General features: G+C 36.0%; 1 protein-coding gene and 1 long non-coding RNA gene across 9 annotated transcripts in view; one reads left to right on the top strand and one right to left on the bottom strand.

Annotated features, from left to right (window-relative positions):
• Window positions 1–19,497, top strand: part of ncana (neurocan a) — a 248,356-nt gene that overhangs the window by 152,129 nt on the left and 76,730 nt on the right. For all 8 annotated transcript variants that reach the window (XM_073931819.1, XM_073931821.1, XM_073931830.1 and 5 more), the window contains 3 exons: window positions 8,841–9,218; window positions 14,378–14,552; window positions 18,050–18,177. In XM_073931819.1, coding sequence (XP_073787920.1) covers window positions 8,841–9,218; window positions 14,378–14,552; window positions 18,050–18,177 — 681 coding nt within the window. The remainder of the gene's footprint in view (window positions 1–8,840; window positions 9,219–14,377; window positions 14,553–18,049; window positions 18,178–19,497) is intronic.
• The window catches only part of LOC141379208 (uncharacterized), a 28,071-nt gene continuing 18,216 nt past the window's right edge, over window positions 9,643–19,497 (bottom strand). The window contains exons 3-4 of the long non-coding RNA XR_012395316.1: window positions 10,042–10,139; window positions 9,643–9,678 (exon numbers count right to left, since the gene is read on the bottom strand). This is a non-coding gene — a long non-coding RNA (uncharacterized lncRNA). The remainder of the gene's footprint in view (window positions 9,679–10,041; window positions 10,140–19,497) is intronic.

Raw genomic sequence — 19,497 nt, 5'->3', positions numbered from 1 at the left:
GTTCAGTTTTTACACTTACAAAGTTCACCATGTAAATAGCAAATGCGCCATAAGATAACGCAACTGACTCTTAAAGGGAATGGGAGATGAGACTGATTGGTTTAATGCAGGTGATGCTCAAAACACACCCAGAACTCATTAAGAGAATAAGCACAACCCTGTTAAACCATGCACCGGGGCGCAGAACCTATTCTTCCATCCCTAAAAAAAGCAAAAGTGGATTTGAACATGCTCCTTTATGTTTTTGTGCCTAGATCGTTAAAATTGAGCCCTTTGAAACTCTTTTTTTTTTCCGCTGCCGAAAATTCACTGCCTCTCTAACTGTGGCCATTACAACCCATAGTGAGCATGCCTACAGAAGCTTATTTGTAGACATAATCACATGCTCTCATTCCTCCTGCCTGAGTGTTAATTAATCTCAAGAAGCAGCATCTGTTGCATTCATTCTCTCTCTGTTTTTCTCATGCATTTACTGTATAGAGAGTCTATAAGTGCGTTTAGTGCTGAATGATGCTGAAAACTGCCTTACGTTGATTCTACTATGCATTTTTGGATATTAGCTTTCATATGGTGTCTAATAAAGCTGATTATGATCATTAAAATTGTCCTCCTACATTCAAAGTGCATGACAAATCGTGTCTTTTAATTCAGAATTGCCTAAAATATTGTATCTATATATGATATGATATGATATGATATGATATGATATGAACTATATTGTATATAGTTTTTAGCGACTGGTGCATCTGCTCCCTCAATGACACCTAATAGTTCATTAATAGTAGTCATTTTTAGAGCAAAATAAAGGTTCTTGTTAGTTGCTGCTTTGCTTACTTAGTTTTTTCGCATTGAGATGTTCTCTGGAGATCAGAATATCAGAGATTTGGAAGTGGCCCACATCTCACCAGAATGATGGCAGAGGGTTTTACACAGACAGACGGCACTCGGATTCTCTTCACAACAAATACAGATAGAGTTTCCAAGTAGCTGAGACTGAAGTGATGAGGGAATATGAGTTCAGAAGATTGATTTCACACATAACACACACAAATACAGTGGGTAACACGATCGCTGCACAGCAAGAAGGTTGCTGACCCGAGTCCCGGCTGGGTCAGTTGGCATTTCTGTGTGGAGTTTGAATGTTCTCTCTGTGTTTCCTCCTGGTGCTCCGGTTTCCCCCCCAGTCCAAACACATGTGCTATAGGGGAACTGGCTAAGCTAAAAATTTTTCCAAAGTGTATGAATCTTAATGTGAATGTATGGGTGTTTCCCAGTGATGGGTTGCAGCTGGAAGGGCATCCGCTGCGTAAAACATGTCCTAGATATGTTGGTGGTTCATTCCGCTGTGGCGACCCCAGAGTAATAGAGGGACTACGCTGATTGAATGAATGAATGTCCTCCATCAGCTGCTGAAGCCAGTGTTTGGACGGCTTCAATCCTCTTCAATCAGATTTAGCGTATCGAGCTCCAGCCTCCCGTCGCTCCTGGTTACCAAGCAGCGGTTGCCATGGTTATGGATGGTGAGGCTGAGAGGTGTAAACTACTGCAGGTGCTGCTGCTGATGTGTGTGTGTGTGTGTGTGTGTGTGTGTGTGTGTGTATTTGGAGCTGGGAAAGGTTATTCCGTTACATTAATAATACATTAATCTGTATACCCCCTGCTGGATGTGTGTGTGTGTATGTGTGTGTGTGTGTGATGGCATCTCATTTCTGAAAACCTCTGGCAGGATTGATTTTTGAGGCTGTGGGTAATTGTAATTGTGTTGTATACTCATGTTTGGTATGAGGATAAATCCAATGAAACTTGTCAACAACATACAAATATTTCAACCCAAAATACATTTATTTTTATATATATCATTAATAAAAATGCACAATATTAATGGTAAAATAAAATATATATATATAAATTAAAACAGCATTATAATTTTTTATGAAGTTATTATAATAAGATTAAATTATTTTCAATATGTTTTATTTACATCTATATTTACATATTTATTTATTACTCACCGGCCACTTTATTAGGTACACCTTACTAGTACCGGGTTGGACCCTCTTTTACCTTCAGAACTGCCTTACTCCTTTGTGGCATAGATTCAACAAGGTACTGGAAATATTCAGAGATTTTGCTCTATATTGACATGATAGCATCACACAGTTGCTGCAGATTTGTCGGCTGCACATCCATGATGCCAATCTCAGTTCCACCACATCCCAAAGGTGCTCTATTGGATTGAACTCTGGTGACTGTGGAGGCCATTTGAGTACAGTGAACTCATTGTCATATTCAAGAAACCAGTCTGAGATGATTCACGCTTTATGACATGCTGCGTTATCCTCCTGGAAGTAGCCATCAGAAGATGCAGACACTGCTCATAAAGGGATGGACATGGTCAGCAACAATACTCAGGTAGGCTGTGGTGTTGATGCTCAATTGGTACTAATGAGCCCAAAGTGTGCTGAGAAAATCTCCCCCACACCATTACACCACCACCACCAGCCTGAACCGCTGATACAAGGCAGGATGGATCCATGCTTTCATGTTGTTGATGCCAAATTCTGAGCCGACCATCCGAATGTGTCAGCAGAAATGGAGACTCATCAGAGCAGGCAACGTTTCTCCAATCTTCTATTGACCAGTTTTGGTGAGCCTGTGTGAATTGTAGCCTCAGTTTCCTGTTCTTAGCTGACAGGAGCGCCACCCGGTGTGGTCTTCTGCTGCTGTAGCCCATCCGCCTCAAGGTTGGACGTGTTGTGTGTTCAGAGATGCTCTTCTGCAGAGCTCGGTTGTAGCGAGTGCTAATTTGAGTTACTGTTGCCTTTCTATCAGCTGGAACCAGTCTGGCCATTCTCCTCTGACATCTGACCTCAACAAGGCATTTGCGCCCACAGAACTGCCGCTCACTGGATATTTCCTCTTTGTCGGATCATTCTCTGTAAACCCTAGAGATGGTTGTGCGTGAAAATCCCAGTAGATCAGCAGTTTCTGAAATACTCAGACCAGCCCGTCTGGCACCAACAACCATGCCACAGTCAAAGTCACTTAAATCCCCTTTCTTCCCTATCCTGATGCTCGCTTTGAACTGCAGCAATGAGGACTGTTAGTTTTATATGGAGTGACTATTCAACATTCACAAGTTTAGTTCATTTTGACTGACATGACATAAGCAAATGATAAGGTTATAAATAGCAGAGAGTTGAATGAAAGTAACTGATGAATAACCAAAAGCATTCACAATTTGTTGGAAGGAATGAGAAACTGCTACTTGGATGTGCACAAATGACTAATTGTTTTGAGAAATGCATTAACTGTTGATCAAATGTGAATAGTGTTGTGAGAAACGCACCAAAGCCACTGAGAAAAAGTGTAATAATAATAATAATAATAATGTTATTTTCATTTTGCTTGTGTTTTGTAGTGAATCAGGCATGTTTAGTTAAAATGCAGCCGCACGTGTTTGAGTTTGTGTCTCATTATGGAGGAAAATGTCTTGGTTTTCTGCACAAAGACAGAGCTGCGGGTGTTAATCCAGGCCATCTAAATGCAGATTCATCACTGATATCATTATTCCAGCGCTGCGAGATACACTCATCCCTAAATCCATACGCAGTCAAGCAGACGGAGTTGATTTTCTGTGCGTTTGCGTGTACAGATGGTTTGGGTAGACCGGGAGCGAGTGGATTAGAGTGAATGTTTGTCTCCGTTTCTCACTTTTTTCCAGCTTATTTACACTCTCGATATCTGTGAACAGCATCTGTGTGTGAGCAGTGGGAAAGGTGTTCAGAGAGAGTCTCGCTGTAAATAAATGCCGGAGATACTGCGCTATCACAGTTTTTGGACAGGATAACCTTTCCTCTTGAACTGAACACATGTTTGTGTCAGTCTGCTGGGGGGAAAGAGCTGTTATCAGGGAGGTTTTGTGCTTTTGTTTCTTCTGTTCACCGAGGCTGTGTTTGATACAGTAAAAAATAGTGAACTGGTATTCTAGTTTATAATTTCCATATTTTTAAAACTTGAATTATCCTTGTTTTTAAATCTCTAAATGGCCTAGCTCCTTCCTACCTGTTAGACCTGTTGATCAGCCTGGTCGGTCTCTTCGGTCTTCTAACCAGAGACTATTATACATCCCAAAGTCTTGGCTGAAATGCAGGGGTGACCGGGGTTTCGCAGTAGCTGGTCTTACCTTGTGGAATGCTCTGCCCCTCTATATTAGGTATATATCATCTCTGTCTGTTTTTAAATCTAAAGTTAGGATGATGAAACTTTAATATATTTTGTACGTGTGAATTTGTTCATAAATTTTGGTTTGACCTCTATCGTTATTTAAACTCCCCTCCTTTGCACAAACTTTTAGTTTAAAAGATTGTGCAAAGGTGTCTCTACTAGCCGGGCTTCCAGCTAACTCTATCAAGCCTCTTCAGCTGCTCCAGAACGCAGCAGCACGAGTGGTCTTTAATGAACCTAAACGAGCACATGTCACTCCGCTGCTCATCCGTTTGCACTGGCTGCCAGTTGCTGCTCGCATTAAATTCAAAGCTCTGATGTTTGCTTACAAAGCGACTTCTGGCTTTGCTCCTTCTTATCTGCTCTCACTTCTGCAGATGTATGTGCCATCCAGAAACTTGCGTTCTGTGAATGAACGTCGCCTCGTGGTTCCATCCCAAAGAGGGAAGAAATCACTTTCGCGAACACTCACGCTCAATCTGCCCAGTTGGTGGAATGAACTCCCTAACTGCATCAGAACAGCAGAGTCACTCGCTGTCTTCAAGAAACCACTAAAAACTCAACTATTTAGTCTCCACTTCCCTTCCTAATCTGCAATTGCCTCTCTGGATATCACACTACTAATCTTCACATAAATCTAAAGAATTTATCTTCAACTTTTTTATCTTGTTTGAATTATTTTTTTTTAACATAAGCAAAAATGCATGGCTTCAGTCCCTACTTTTCGACATTTTCTAATTGAAGTTGACTCACTGCTCAAATATTTCCGTATGTGTAAAAACAAAACAATGTGTCAGATTCCTGGTTCTACATGAAGAACTGTTGTCTATTGACTCTGATTTGAGTTAGAACGCTTTACACTTTTATACAATTGTAATTTACTCACCCCTTCCTTTATTTTGTTCATCTTTTCTCTTTCTGCAACTAATGTAATTGGTATTTTTCTCCTTTGTATGCCTCTTATATCGATCTCCTGATTGTGGTTGTATATTTGCATTCTTTAATAAAAAAATCTAGGTTGAAAACTTACCTTTTTGATTTGGCATTTTATCAGTGAGAATTGTTTGTTTTAGCTATAATTTTATACTTGTTCTTTGTGATTTGTATTGTTCAGCACATTGGTCAACCTTTGGTTGTGTATAAAAGTACTGAAGTACTTGTGTTTGCCCCTCTGAGTGTCTGTGAATCTACTATTGATCAATTTGGTTTGATCAAGCTTAAGTTCCACAGTCACGCAAAAAATCTTGGAGTTACTTTTGACACTGAGTTAAAGTTCGACAAACAAAAAAATTCAGTCGTCAAAAGTGGTTTCTATCAGTTAAGGAAGATTGCCAAATTGAAGCCTTTTCTGTCTTCTAAAGCAGGGGTTCTCAAAGTGGGGGTCGGGACCCCTCGAGGGGTCGCGGGACAATGAAGGAGGGTCGCCTGGTGATTTAAAAAAATCTATTTATTATTATTAAATCATATAAGAATGACCATATTTTATCCATAACCTACTGAAGAGAAAAAAATATAGTCGTTTATAATTACTATATAGTTACTATAGTAGCTTATAGTTACTAGTTCTATTGGATTGCGACCCCAGTGGTAATTTCATTATATTAAAGACACAGCAATCGCGTCAGATGCAGCAGATTGATTTTTATAACACCAGGTTAAAGTTTCTGACCCATTTAAAGCACTGACATTAAACAAAGAATATACCTGGGTGTATTGGTGTGTGTGTGACATTGCATGCAAGGTTTCTGTATTCATAACCAGGATATTGGGGGTCGCGAGTCACTGGCATCGTCATATTGGGGGTCGCAGGCTGAAAAGTTTGGAAAGCCCTGTTCTAAAGAGCTGTAAACCATTATCAATGTTTTTATTATGTCCAGGTTGGACTACTTTAACTCTTTGTATTCAGGAGTTTTACAGGCATCAATTGCACACCTGCAGATGATTCAAAATGCAGCTGCTAGGCTTTGAACTGGGACAAAAAATGTCTAGTATCTCACCAGTTTTATCATCTTTTCACTGGTTCCCAGTCCCATTTAGGATTCAATATAAGTTATTGCTACTTGTTTTTAAAACTTTGAATGGTCTGGCACCTAGTTATATCTCTGAGCTTCTTCACTGGCACACTTCATTGAGGCCAATCAAGTCGGAAAACAAGTTTCAGCTAGTTGTCCCCAAAAACACGATTGAAATCCAGAGGTGACGGGGCTTTTTCTGCTGTAGCCCCCAGACTGTGAAATGGTCTGCCTTTACATATTAGGTCATGCTTTTCACTTAGTGCTTTTAAGTCTCATCTAAAAAATCACCTTCTGCCTCTTGCCTTTTGATTTTAATTAATTTATTTTAATCTGTTTTATATATTTTGGCTATTTTTATATATAGGTATAGATTTTGTATGCTGGTGTTTTTGTGAAGCACTTTGGTCAACATCTGTTGTTTTTAAATGTGCTTTATAAATAAAGCAAACAAACAAACAGTAGTGCTATATAAATAAAATTGACATTGACGTTGAATTCATTCATGAGATCGAAAGAAGAGTTTTCAGCAGCTTTACTGAAGTCTTTAGTCTCGTATTATCTTTCAGAAATAATGGTAACACTTTACAATAAAGTGGTTGTATTATACAGTAGTTAATTATTAACATCACAAACAATGAGCAGCACATTCATAACAGCATTTATTACGTTTGTTTATTTTAGTTAATGAAAATAAAGTCATTCGTTGTTAGTTTGTTCACTCTAAATCCATTAGCATGTTAATAATGCATTAGTAAATGTTAAACTATGATTAATTAATGCTGTACAAGTATTGTTCATTATTCGTTTATGTTAGTGAATACTTTAACTAATCAAACCTTATTGTAAAGTATGACATAAATCATTATATGTATATAATGCGAGTCTTATTGTTATCAATATTGGTGCTTGTTTACAGAATTATTTGATTAAAAAATAAAAATAAAAAAAATCATTATTAATGTCTTCACGGTCACGTGATAAGTTCATTGCATTTGTGATTAAAGTAGTAAGTCTGTGTGAACTGGAAGTATTTGCAGACTTTTATTTGAGTATGATGACAGATTTCCAACTGAAACTGAATATTTAGTTGGGGGTGTGGCTTTATTTTTAGGCTCCGCCTTTCTTCTTTACATTTACATCACAAAAATAATAATGATAACAAGAATAATAAAAACAATAACAATAATAGCAACAATGATAATAACAACAATAATAACAATAACAATAATAATAAGAAGAACAATAATAACTATGTTTAAAAGAAACTAATACTTTTATTTATCAGGGAGGCATTAAAGTTACACAAGTATAAGCAATCTTTTAATTGAAGGATATTTTTTTAAATAAAGTGCAAAAGTATAATTTTTTGGAATATTGCTAATAATATTAATAATAAAAATAATAATAATTATTATTATTATTATAAATGTTTTTTGATAATCAGATCATAATATTATAATGATTTCTTAAGGATCATCATGTGACACTGAAGACTGTAGTAATAAATAATAAAATAAATGGCATAAACATCTAGTACGAACTAGACTAGGAATGACATAGTTTTCTTAAATTAAAAAGAAATACTCTCTGTAAAGCCCAATTAACATAACACTAATAAATCATACACAAAGTAAATTAATAGGTAATAACAGTTGCAAATCACAAAATATATTTTTTTGTTATTTAAATAAATGTCCACTAAAATAAAATAAATAAAAGTACCATTAAATATTGTCCCCTACTTATTCCCAGGGAAATAGTTATAACTTTTAGTTAAATTAAATTAATTACAAAACATTTAATTTAATTTTATTTTATTTTATTTTAATAAATTTATTTAAATGAATTAAATACATTTAATTTAATTTAGTTAAATTTAATTTAAAGATATAAATTTTTATTTTATTAATTTGATTGAATTATTAATATTTTATTTTTATTTATTTTTATTTACTTTATTAAAATTTAATTAAATTAAAACATTAAAAATTAAAATATTAAAAATGCAATTCAATTAATACGTTTAAAATATATAACGTCATTATTTTCTTGTGCCAAATGGAAATAAATAAATAAATAAATAAATAAATAAATAAATAAAATGTATTCATTCATTCATGCATTTTTTTCCGCCTTAGTCCCTTTATTAATCTGGGGTCGCCACAGCGGAATGAACCGACAACTTATCCAGCATATGTTTTACAAAGCAGATGCCCTTCCAGCTGCAACCCATCACTGGGAAACAACTATACACTCTCATTCGCACACATACACTTTAAACAATTTAGCTTAGCCAATTCTCCTATACCACATGGGGGAAACCGGAGCACCCGGAGGAAACCCACGGCAACATGAGCAGAACATTCAAACTCCACACAGACACGCAAACTGACCCAGCCAAGGCCTTGAACCAGCCACCTTCCTGCTGTGAGGCGATTGTGCTACCCACTGAGCCACCGTGCTGCCCAATAAATAAAATAGTATATTAAAAAAATCCTCAAAAACAATTCCACAACAAAAATAACAGCAACATAGTATATGCAGTTGAATGCATCACATAACCATATTCTCCTCCTCTGTCTGTCTGTCTGTGTTCAGGTGTGTGTTCATCTGAGTCTGCAGTGACGGTGCGGCGGGTCACTGCTCCTCCTCTCCGCCGTCCCCTGTCCTCCTCCGTCCTCCTGCCATGTGTTTTCACTCTCCCGGCCGCAGCATCCTCTCCTCCTCATGGGCCCTTCATCCACTGGACCCACGGGTCTGGAGCGCAGCAGCGGACGGTGGTGTCGGCTCGGGATGGGGTGCTGCGGGTCCACCAGGCATTCGCAGGACGCCTCCGTCTGCCCGGATACTCCAAAAACCAGCTGAACGCCTCCCTGGAGCTCTCGCGACTCAGATACAACGACAGCGGGACCTTCAGATGCCACGTCGCTCTGGGGGAAAACTACGAGCAGGACACCGTACATCTGGAGGTCACAGGTGCAGGATTATTATTTTAATATTATTATGATTATTAATATTAGACATATTATTCACTAAATTGTGTGTGTATGAAGTTAAAGGCAAAATTATTAGCCCTCCTGTGAAATTTTAATTGTTTTTCAAATGTTTCCCAAGTTATGTTTACATTTTTTTCTTGGGAATTTATTAGAAAGTCTTATTTCTTTTACTTTGGCTAGAATAAAAGCCTTCTTAAAAGGTCAATATTATTATCACCTTAGGATTTTTTTCTTCGATTGCCTACACTCTGGTCCAATGACTTGCCTAGTTTAGTATTTAAATTGCGTTTTAAAGTAAATACTAGTATATTGAAAACTTTTATTTCAATAAATAAAAAAATTATTATTATTTATTCGAAATGTATGTTTTAAATGATATATACTCTCACCGGCCACTTTATTAGGTACACCTTACTAGTACCAGGTTGGACCCTTTTTGCCTTCAGAACTGCCTTAATCCTTCGTGGCATAGATTCAACAAGGTACCGGAAATATTCCTCAGAGATTTTGCTCCATATTGACATGATAGCATCACACAGTTGCTGCAGATTTGTCAGCGGTACATCCATGATGTCAATCCCCCTGTTTCATAACATCCCAAAGGGTCTATCTGGTGACTGTGGAGGCCATTTGAGTGCAGTGAACTCATTGTCATGTTTAAGGAACCATTGACACGATGCTCAATTGGTACAAATTAGCCCAAAGTGTGCCAAAAATATCTCCCCCACACCATTACACCACCACCACCAGCCTGAACTATTGATACAAGGCAGGATGGATTCATGCTTTCATGTTGTTGATGCCAAATTCTGACCCGACCATCCGAATGTGTCAGAAGAAATGGAGACTCATCAGAGCAGGCAACGTTTCTCCAATCTTCTATTGTCCAGTTTTGTTGAGCCTGTGTGAATTGTAGCCTCAGTTTCCTGTTCTTAGCTGACAGGAGCGGCACCCGGTGTGGTCTTCTGCTGCTGTAGCCCATCCGCCTCAAGGTTGGACGTGTTGTGTGTTCAGAGATGCTCTTCTGCAGACCTCGGTTATAATGAGTGCTTATTTGCTTATTTTATATATATATATATATAATTTTGTTTTAATGATTTTATTACACCAATTACACGAACTGGATTCACTGGTCAGATGCGCTAGAAATGTAGCACAATGAGGACATCTGCTGGTTACACGGGGGTTAATGCAACAAAAGCATAATCTAAAAATAAACAGATCGATATTGTTTGCTGATGTGGACACAAATAGTTATCGGTATTTATTTAGAGTTATCAAGATTGGTGTGAATGGGCCTTACAAATAAATGCATCTCATGCATCCAGTATAGTTTCAGCATCTTTGTTGCCCACTTTAAACATGCTGGTGAAAGTAATTTGTGTTGTTTTTATTCCACTACACAAACGATCCCTAATTTCAGTTGATTAAATAAATTAAAGGAGCTGAACTCACTGGTCAGATGCGTTAGAAACAAAGCACAATCTGCTGGTGACAAATGGGTAATGCAAAAAACTGTGTTTATCGATATATTTATAGTTATTATCCGTAGGTTGAATGAACCGTTAATCTGTGTTAGGTAAGCCGCAGTGATGGGGTTATTATGATAAAGTGAACCCACGGCTCATTAGCAGAGTCTGAATGAATGACCTCTCATTATGTGCGGTCAGACAGTTAAAACCACACTGCTGTCCCTCAAACTTCAGCTCTGCTTTATTCTCATTTCCACATCCTCATTAACTGGTTAATCGGCCACAACTCTTTAATTAGAAGTGTCTGATTGATGACCTGAGAACAGGTGAGGCTTAATGAGGGAAATCACTGCAAACTGCACATAAATCAGCTGAAATGATCCACATAAATAACCTGCCGTAAACAACTATTAATATTCAGGATATTGAGGATTTATCTGCGCTGACAGTGAAAGGAGAAACTTAATGAATGATGACAATAACTTTGATAGTCATTGAACTGGAATGCATCAACAACACTGAGCTCGGTTCATCTAAGTTGTAAAGTACTATCTTCTTTACAGTAAAGGGTTGTGTGTGAAGCACGGTGGAAATAAACGTGACTAACTATTATTATATAGTAAAACAAAACCAAAATCTGAAAATAAAGAGTTTCAGAGTTTAGTTTCCTTCGATAGGTGGCAGGGCGCACTCTTATGGATAGGGTGAGGAGCTCGGAGTAGAGCTGCTGTTCCTCCACATTGAGAGAAGTCAGCTGAGGTGGCTCTGGCATCTGTTTTTGATGTCTCCTGGACGCCTACCTAGGGAGATGTTCCAGGCATCTCCCACCGGGAGGAGGTCTCAGGGAGTACCCAGGACACGCTGGAGGGACTATGTCTCTCGGCTGTCCTGGGAACGCCTTGGGATCTTCCTGGAGGAAGTGTCTGGGAAGAGGGAAGTCTGGGGTTCTCTCCGAAGACTGCTGGTCTTGGCACCGGAAAAGTGGCAGAAGATGAATGGATGAATGAACGAATTAAAATTAAGAGAAAAAAATGATTAAAGCAAACCGAAATATTGAATAATAATTTATCTGTATCATTATGATAATATTTGACTGTGGATATAACACAAAAATAAAACAAAGATACAAAAATGTAACATTTCAAAATAAAGCAAAAACAAAATAAAAAAATTCTGAACAAAATTCTAATTATTCTGAAATAAATGTATTAAAGTTGTGTGTAAATAGTTACTCATAAAACTGATACACATTACATGAAAACTAAAATATAATATTAATAAAAAAATAACAATAAAAATAATTATGGCGGCACAGTGGCGCAGTGGTTAGCACCATCACCTTACAGCAAGAAGGTCACTAGTTCAAGCCCCGGCTGGGTCAGTTGGCATTTCTGTGTGGAGTTTGCATGTTCTTCTCATGTTGGCGTGGGTTTCCTCTGGGTGCTCTGGTTTCCCCCTGGCTAAACACATGCGCTATAGGGGAATTGGATGAACTCAAGTTGTCGATTGTATGAGTGTTTGTGTGAATGAGTGTGTGTTTCCCAGTACTGGATTGCATCCCATTGTAAAACATATGCTGGATAATTTCCTTGATTAATAAAGGGACTAAGGAAAATAAATGAATAAATAATAATAATAGTTATTATTTTTTATTATTATTATTAAATAGTATTAAAATATATTTAAATGTAATAAATAAAAAATATAATATTTTTATATTGTAGTAATGTAGTAATAATAATGACAATAAAAAATAAATTATTATTATTTATATTAATATTATTATTATTATTATTATTATTATTATTATTATTATTAGATATTATTATTCATTCATTTTATTTTCGACTTATCTCCTTATTAATCAGAGGTCGCCACAGCGGAATGAACCGCCAACTTATCCAGCATATGTTTTACACAGCGGATGCCCTTCCAACTGCAACCCAGTACTGTAAAACACCCATACAGATTCATTCACAATCATACACTACAGCGAATTTAGTTCATCAATTCCCCTATAACGCATGTGATTGGACTGTGAAGTAGACCGGTGCACCCAGAGGAAACCCACACTAACATGGGGAGAACATGCAAACTCCGCACAGAAATGCCAACTGACCCAGTCGGGGCTCGAACCAGCAACTTTCTTGCTGTGAGGCCATCATGCTACACACTGCGCCACCGTAACAACTAGATGTTATCAAAATATATTTAATTTTAGTAAGTGTAAATAATAAATTAAGATAATATGTTGTATTAATGTTGTAATAGTTTGACAAAAGTATTACTATTTATACACTACAACAATTTATATGATCAATAAATGATGACAACATATGTTTTTATGTTAATTATACGTTATTCAATCAAGTTTCTAAGTTAAAGAGACACATAAGGTTAATTTGAGTCACATAAAAAAGATGAGGCAACCGTACATTTCTTATTCTGTATTATTTGTACAATCACTGTGCACAAACTGTGTGTGTGTGTGTGTGTGTGTGTGTGTGTGTGTGTGTGTGTGTGTGTGTGTGTGTGTGTGTGTGTGTGTGTGTGTTCTTTTAAACCAAGTTAATTGTGTTTCTAACTTAAAAAGACACACGGTAAATTTAAAACACCAACCGTACATTGTTATTTCGTAATATTTGCACAATCTCTGAGATGGGTCTGGCTGCAGACCTGATGCAAAGCAATCTGGGCTGCATCCGATGCTTTTTAATAGGCTCAGCTAACCCTACAGTGACGTCACTCGCTCCATTTGAGTGCATTGTGTCTGACATTGCATCGCTGAGTGATGCAGTCTCAGCTTGCATCTTAAAGGCTGCATCCAGATACTATTGCAATCCCTGACAAAAAGACACATAAGGGTCAAAAATTGAAGGTAACCCTACATAGTATTATTTTTACAATCACTGTGCGCAGTGTTCATAAGATGTGATCTGTATAATATCATAGGTATTACAAGAAGGTAGAGAATTACAGTATGAAGACATTGCTGATGTCCTCATTTCTCTAAATGCTTATAAATCACAAAACGAGAAAGTAAAACTGCACATATGAAGTCAGAATTATTATCCCCCTTTGAATTTTTCTTTCTTTTAAAATATTTCCCAAATGATGTTTAACAGAGGAAGGAAATTTTCACAGTATGTCTGATGATATTTTTTCTTCTGGAGAAAGTCTTATTTGTTTTATTTCGGCCAGAATAAAAGCAGTTTTTAATTTTTTAAACACCATTTTAGGGTCAACATTATTAGCCCCTTTAAGCTATTTTTGTTTTCGACTGTCTACAAAACAAACCATCATTATAAAATAACTTGCCTAATTACCCTAACCTGTCTAGTTAACTTAATTAACCTAGTTAGGCCTTTAAATGTCACCTTTAATCTGTATACGCATCTTTAAAAATATCATCATGTCAGATAAAATAAATCAGTTATTTGAGATGAGTTATTAAAACTATTATGATTAGAAATGTGTTAAAAAAAAATTCAGCTCTCAGTTAAACCGAAATTGAAGGAAAAAATAAACAGGGGGGCTAATAATTCTGACTTTAACTGTAGGTGTAGGGGTAATGTAATAGAAGATACAGTTTGTGCAGTATAAAAACAACGGAAATCTACGTAATGTCCCCACAATTCACAAAAACAAAACATATGTGTGTGTTCAGGTGTGGTGTTCCACTACAGTGGTCCAGCAGAGCATTATTCTCTGTCGTTCTGGGAGGCGTCTCGAGCGTGTGAGCAGAATTCGGCAGTGATGGCGTCGGCGGAGCAGCTCTGGGCCGCCTTTCACTCCAGCATGAGCAACTGCGCAGCCGGCTGGATCTCAGACCAGAGCGTCAGGTCAGAATTATTACACACCGATATCATCATCGTCATCAGGAGAAATCATTCATCATACACACCTCTAAATTCCAAACATGCATGCAATAGAGTGGAGGAACTATGACGTCACTTTGTAGGCTAATCGGCTGCTAGCATAAAACTGGTTCCCTCGTGAAAATCCTTATGGGATTTTCCTATAGGCTTTTTGAAGATTGCGAATAATAAGCTCTGTGTTCACACACTGTTCATGACACTTACACGTTTTGTCCAGTCGGATAATCCACACACGAAAATACAACCTTGAGCACTTTTAGATCTTAAATTCAAACGCAAGACTTGAAAAGCTAACATTAGGCTATTAACGGACTACAGAGCCCTCAGGGCGCTCGTCTGTGACGTCAGCCCCACCCTGCTACTGACGACTTTTCATGCTCATTTTTAGAAATATTGTCCATGACAAAGAGTTAATCTCTCTGTTTATTATATTATAATCCACGCTGTATATTATAAACAAATAAATACGCAAAAACACACAGACCTTTTGGATTGTTTTTACGTGGGAAATATGTCTGTTTTGCTTTACGGTTGTTTTAAAAGTTTAAAAAGTGTGTGTAAATCTGCCTACATAATGTTATTAAATAAGTGTATCGCTCGCATGCACACCGCCTGCTTACTTTAACAGACGACAGAAATGAGGCGTGAGGAACAAGTCTATTAAATGCCTGCAAGTTCCATCATGGACACAGAGCAACAATCAATTTTCCTTTTTTGTCACGAAGTACAGTGAAAAGCAGCTCATACAGTCACATCTGCCATACATTTTTTGAAGAAGTGTAAATATTGCAGTTATGATGCAGTTAAATGTGTTCAGATGAAGAAAAAAAGACGAAAATCACTTGATCACGTGAAAATGACCGTTAACATGCATGTCTTTTTACACATTTATTGACTCGTTTGCATTACTGAGAGCAGGATAGAGACAGACACACTGGTGAGCAGTATCTTTATCGTTCATTAAAATAAATGATCAACAAATGAATCTGTCTCGACAGCCTTTACAAGTGAAGGAATTATCTACACACAATCTGAATTCCCAATTAGAATAATACAACAAACTATAAAATAATATTCATGAAAATACCTAAATAACAGACAAACCCAAATGCCCAACACAAGCGAGCTGCACTCATAGACTGTATAATATATGGACGTATTGTCCGTGACGTCACCCATAGGTTTCTGAAGAGCGCAGAAGAAGCCACAAGTAGACGCGGCCAACCGTCGCCATTTTGTTCGCGCGTCATCACACCCACGGCGGGATACCAAACAAGGGCAAAGAGGCGGAGAGTGAGCGGAGATTCAGACACCTGCTGGCATTTAGCTTGGACCTGGTTCAGACACACTTTACTTTGGGAGAATGTTTAATACTTTATCACCTGTGACTCGGTTGTATTCTGACCACTTGTGCTTGGTTGTACACTATATCAATAAAGTGTTTTGAGCCACTAAACATTGTTCTTATGACGTTTTTCAACAGGAGGAAAACGCGAATTAATTCCAAACACTTCAGATATAGTCTGTGTTAGTTAATGTAAGACTATTGATGAACTCCAGCTTAACACTGTATGACAACGCTTCAGATGACTGATCTAGAGCCTACAGCTAATCAATCTGACAGATTCTGGAGGGCATTACAGCTCTAAATATAAATGATAAATGATCTTAAATAAAACAAATACATGTATAGAGATGGTATATAAGTATATAACTTTACTCACATGGGAAACGGAGGCCACGTGAATGGTTTGTGAGCACAATTAAGTGCACTCAGCATGCCATATCATCTAATAATTGTAGGAAACAAGTCCAAAAGGCAGTTGACTGTGTAAAACCACATAAAACAACACAGAAATACGATAAATATGCCGAGTTCAGTGGCTAATCTGCAGGAGTCAGCTGAGGTGACGTGACGGCGACCAGCGAGACCTAACTGTCAATCAAGTGTCCACGCCCTTAATTATGCAAACTTAATATAACTTAATATAAAGGAAACGGATGAGTTATAAAAAAATTCACCCCCCTCACAGTTGTCATGAAGGATAATATTAGCTGTACTTACCAATATCTTTCTTTGTACCAGGCTGTAAACACCTTTTTTTCTGCTGTAAAGTTGGCCATTCTAACAGTGGGCTCAATTGAAATTTGCTCCGTTTTGGAGCCAGGAGCGGCCAGGACTAGCGGAATTTCGGATGAATTGCAGTTTTAGTTACTTCCGTATTGGCTTCCTGAGGGAGAGCAGGAGGTTGCCGCTTGGCTGCACTCCAGACCAGATCAGCTCGATGACGTATAATGTCTCTGACACCGCCTGTAGTCCCATTTAGCAACTTGATAGCAACCGTCTTTTTAAAGAAGCATAAACGATTTAAGAATTCAAGAGTGTGCTGTAACTGATGTGTTTTATGTCGTAGAACAAAACGTGAAATTATTTTGAGTTTGTGTTTGCCACGAAGCCTTATTTAAGCGGTTTTACTGAAACCCCATTGAAATAACCCATTGACTTTGGGACGCCCATACACACTTAGTCACACACACTCAAACACTATGGCTAATTTAAATCATCATTTCCCCTGTAGTGCATGTGTTTGGGCTGGGGGAAACCCACGCCAACACGAGGAGAACATGCAAACTTCACAGAAAAATGCCAACTGATTGAGCTGGGACTCAAACCAGCAACCTTCTTGCTGTAAGGCAACAGTGCAAACCACTGAGCCACCGTGTTGCCCATATTCTAGCTCATATTCTATGCTTTACAACTGGGGTCACCATTCTTTTTGAAACTGAGAGCTACTTCTTAGGTACCGATTAATGTAAAGGGCTACCAGTTTGATACACACTTCTTAAAAAAAAACAAATTTTCTCAATTTACTTTTTAAAATATATGTTATTATTAATAGTTAATGATATGTATCTATGTGAAGATACTCATCATGAAAGGAAACAGATAAATATCAATATGCAACACTTCATTTGTCTGAAATTGTTTTTAAAGTGTTTTTTTATATACAGTAGAACTTAATTTCATTTTCAGTTTTACACCAATGCAAGTGTGATTTATAAAGAATAGCTACAAAAATTTTAGATGCAGCTTTCTGGTATGTTGTGCTATGGTGAGCTATTTTTAGAACAGGCCCGCGAGCAACTCATGTGATCCTCGTGGGCACCGCGCGGTCACCCCATGCTTTACAATACGGTTTCATTAGTTACTGTATTTAACGTGAACTAATTATAAACAATACTAGTACAGCATTTATTAATCTCAGTTTAACATTTACTAATGCATTATTAACATCCAAATTCGTACATGTTCACGTTAACTAATGCACTGTGAGTTACTAACAATGTATTGTTCATTATTTGTTCGAGTTACTAACTGATGCAAGCTTATTGTAAAGTGTTACCTATAAAACAGATGACTTTTGATGTATATATTGATCATATATGTCATGCTCTCGCAGGTATCCCGTACAGACGCCGGAGCTCGGCTGTTTCGGACACACTGAGTTCAGCAGAGGTGTGAGGAATTATGGGAAGCGTGACCCGTCAGAACTGTTCGATGTTTACTGTTTTGCCAGTGACATGGAAGGTGAGACATGGAAAATACACATACTATAGAAAAACTAAAGCAGTTATTTAATTTTAAACACTTTAACAATTATATCACTAGTATTATTGTACTGCTTGAATATAATTTTATTTTATAAGTTGTTTAAAGCAAAATTGTAATGGGTAAAAATATTTTGCATTATTTATTTTATTAATGTTTTATTTAATATTATAAATTTTATTTAGCATTGATTGTGTACTTTTTATAAATGTTATTTATTTAACATTTATAATTGATATACTATTAGTACATAGGATAGTTTATAATTAATTATTTAATTAAAATATAATGTAAAATGTTATAATTTAAATATATTTGTGTTAATATATGTTAATAATGTTTAGATATATTAAATTATACATCATATTCATGTCTATTGTATTTTTGCATGTTTAATTTTCTTTATTTAAATTGAGCTATGTACTAAATGCTTTATTAAAATTTATAAGTATATAAAATTAAAGTAACTATAAAATGCATGTAATATATAACAAAATTATATAATAATAATAATAATAATAATATTGTCTACTATTTAATGTATTGTACATAGTAATATAATATTTGAAATGTATTTACCAAATAAGTACATATGCTATATAAAACACCATTAAGCATACTATATTTGTTATGTACTGTCTTAAAGTAATTTACATGAGAAATATAATAGGTTTTAAAACTCAGATTTTTTTTTTCTTAAGATAATCAATATAAAATTATGCAGAGCTATAAAAGACAATTCAATTATATTCAAATAGCTTAATTTATCCACATGGGACAATTCAATGTGCATGAAGGTATCTAATAATACACATTATAATAAAATATATACTAACTAATTAACTAAATGAATGAATGAATATGTATAATTATAAATAAATAGAGATAAATAAAGATGATGATTGAAAAAATAAATGTTATTACAAATAAATAAATTAATATAATAGTAGTAATAATAATAGTAATAATCATAATAGCAAATAAATAAATATAATTCTAAATAAATAAATAGAGATAAATAATGAAATAAATAAATAAATAAATGTTAATTTAATTAAATAAATAAATAAATAAAGATGATTAATGAAAAAATAAATGTTAATACAAATAAATATAATAATAATAAATAAATAAATATAGTTATAAATAAATAAATAAATTAGATAAATAAAAATAAAGATTAAATAAAATATATAAATAATGTTAATGCAAATAAATAAATAAAGATTATGAATGAAAAAATGTTAATACAAATAAATAATAATAATAATAATAATAATAAATAAAGATAAAGTTGAT

Source organism: Danio rerio, chromosome 2 (assembly GCF_049306965.1).
Source record: "Danio rerio strain Tuebingen ecotype United States chromosome 2, GRCz12tu, whole genome shotgun sequence".
In the NCBI taxonomy this organism is placed as follows: Eukaryota; Metazoa; Chordata; class Actinopteri; order Cypriniformes; family Danionidae; genus Danio; species Danio rerio.
Note: the sequence above shows the minus strand (reverse complement) of the source record. Positions and strands in the feature narration are given on the sequence as shown.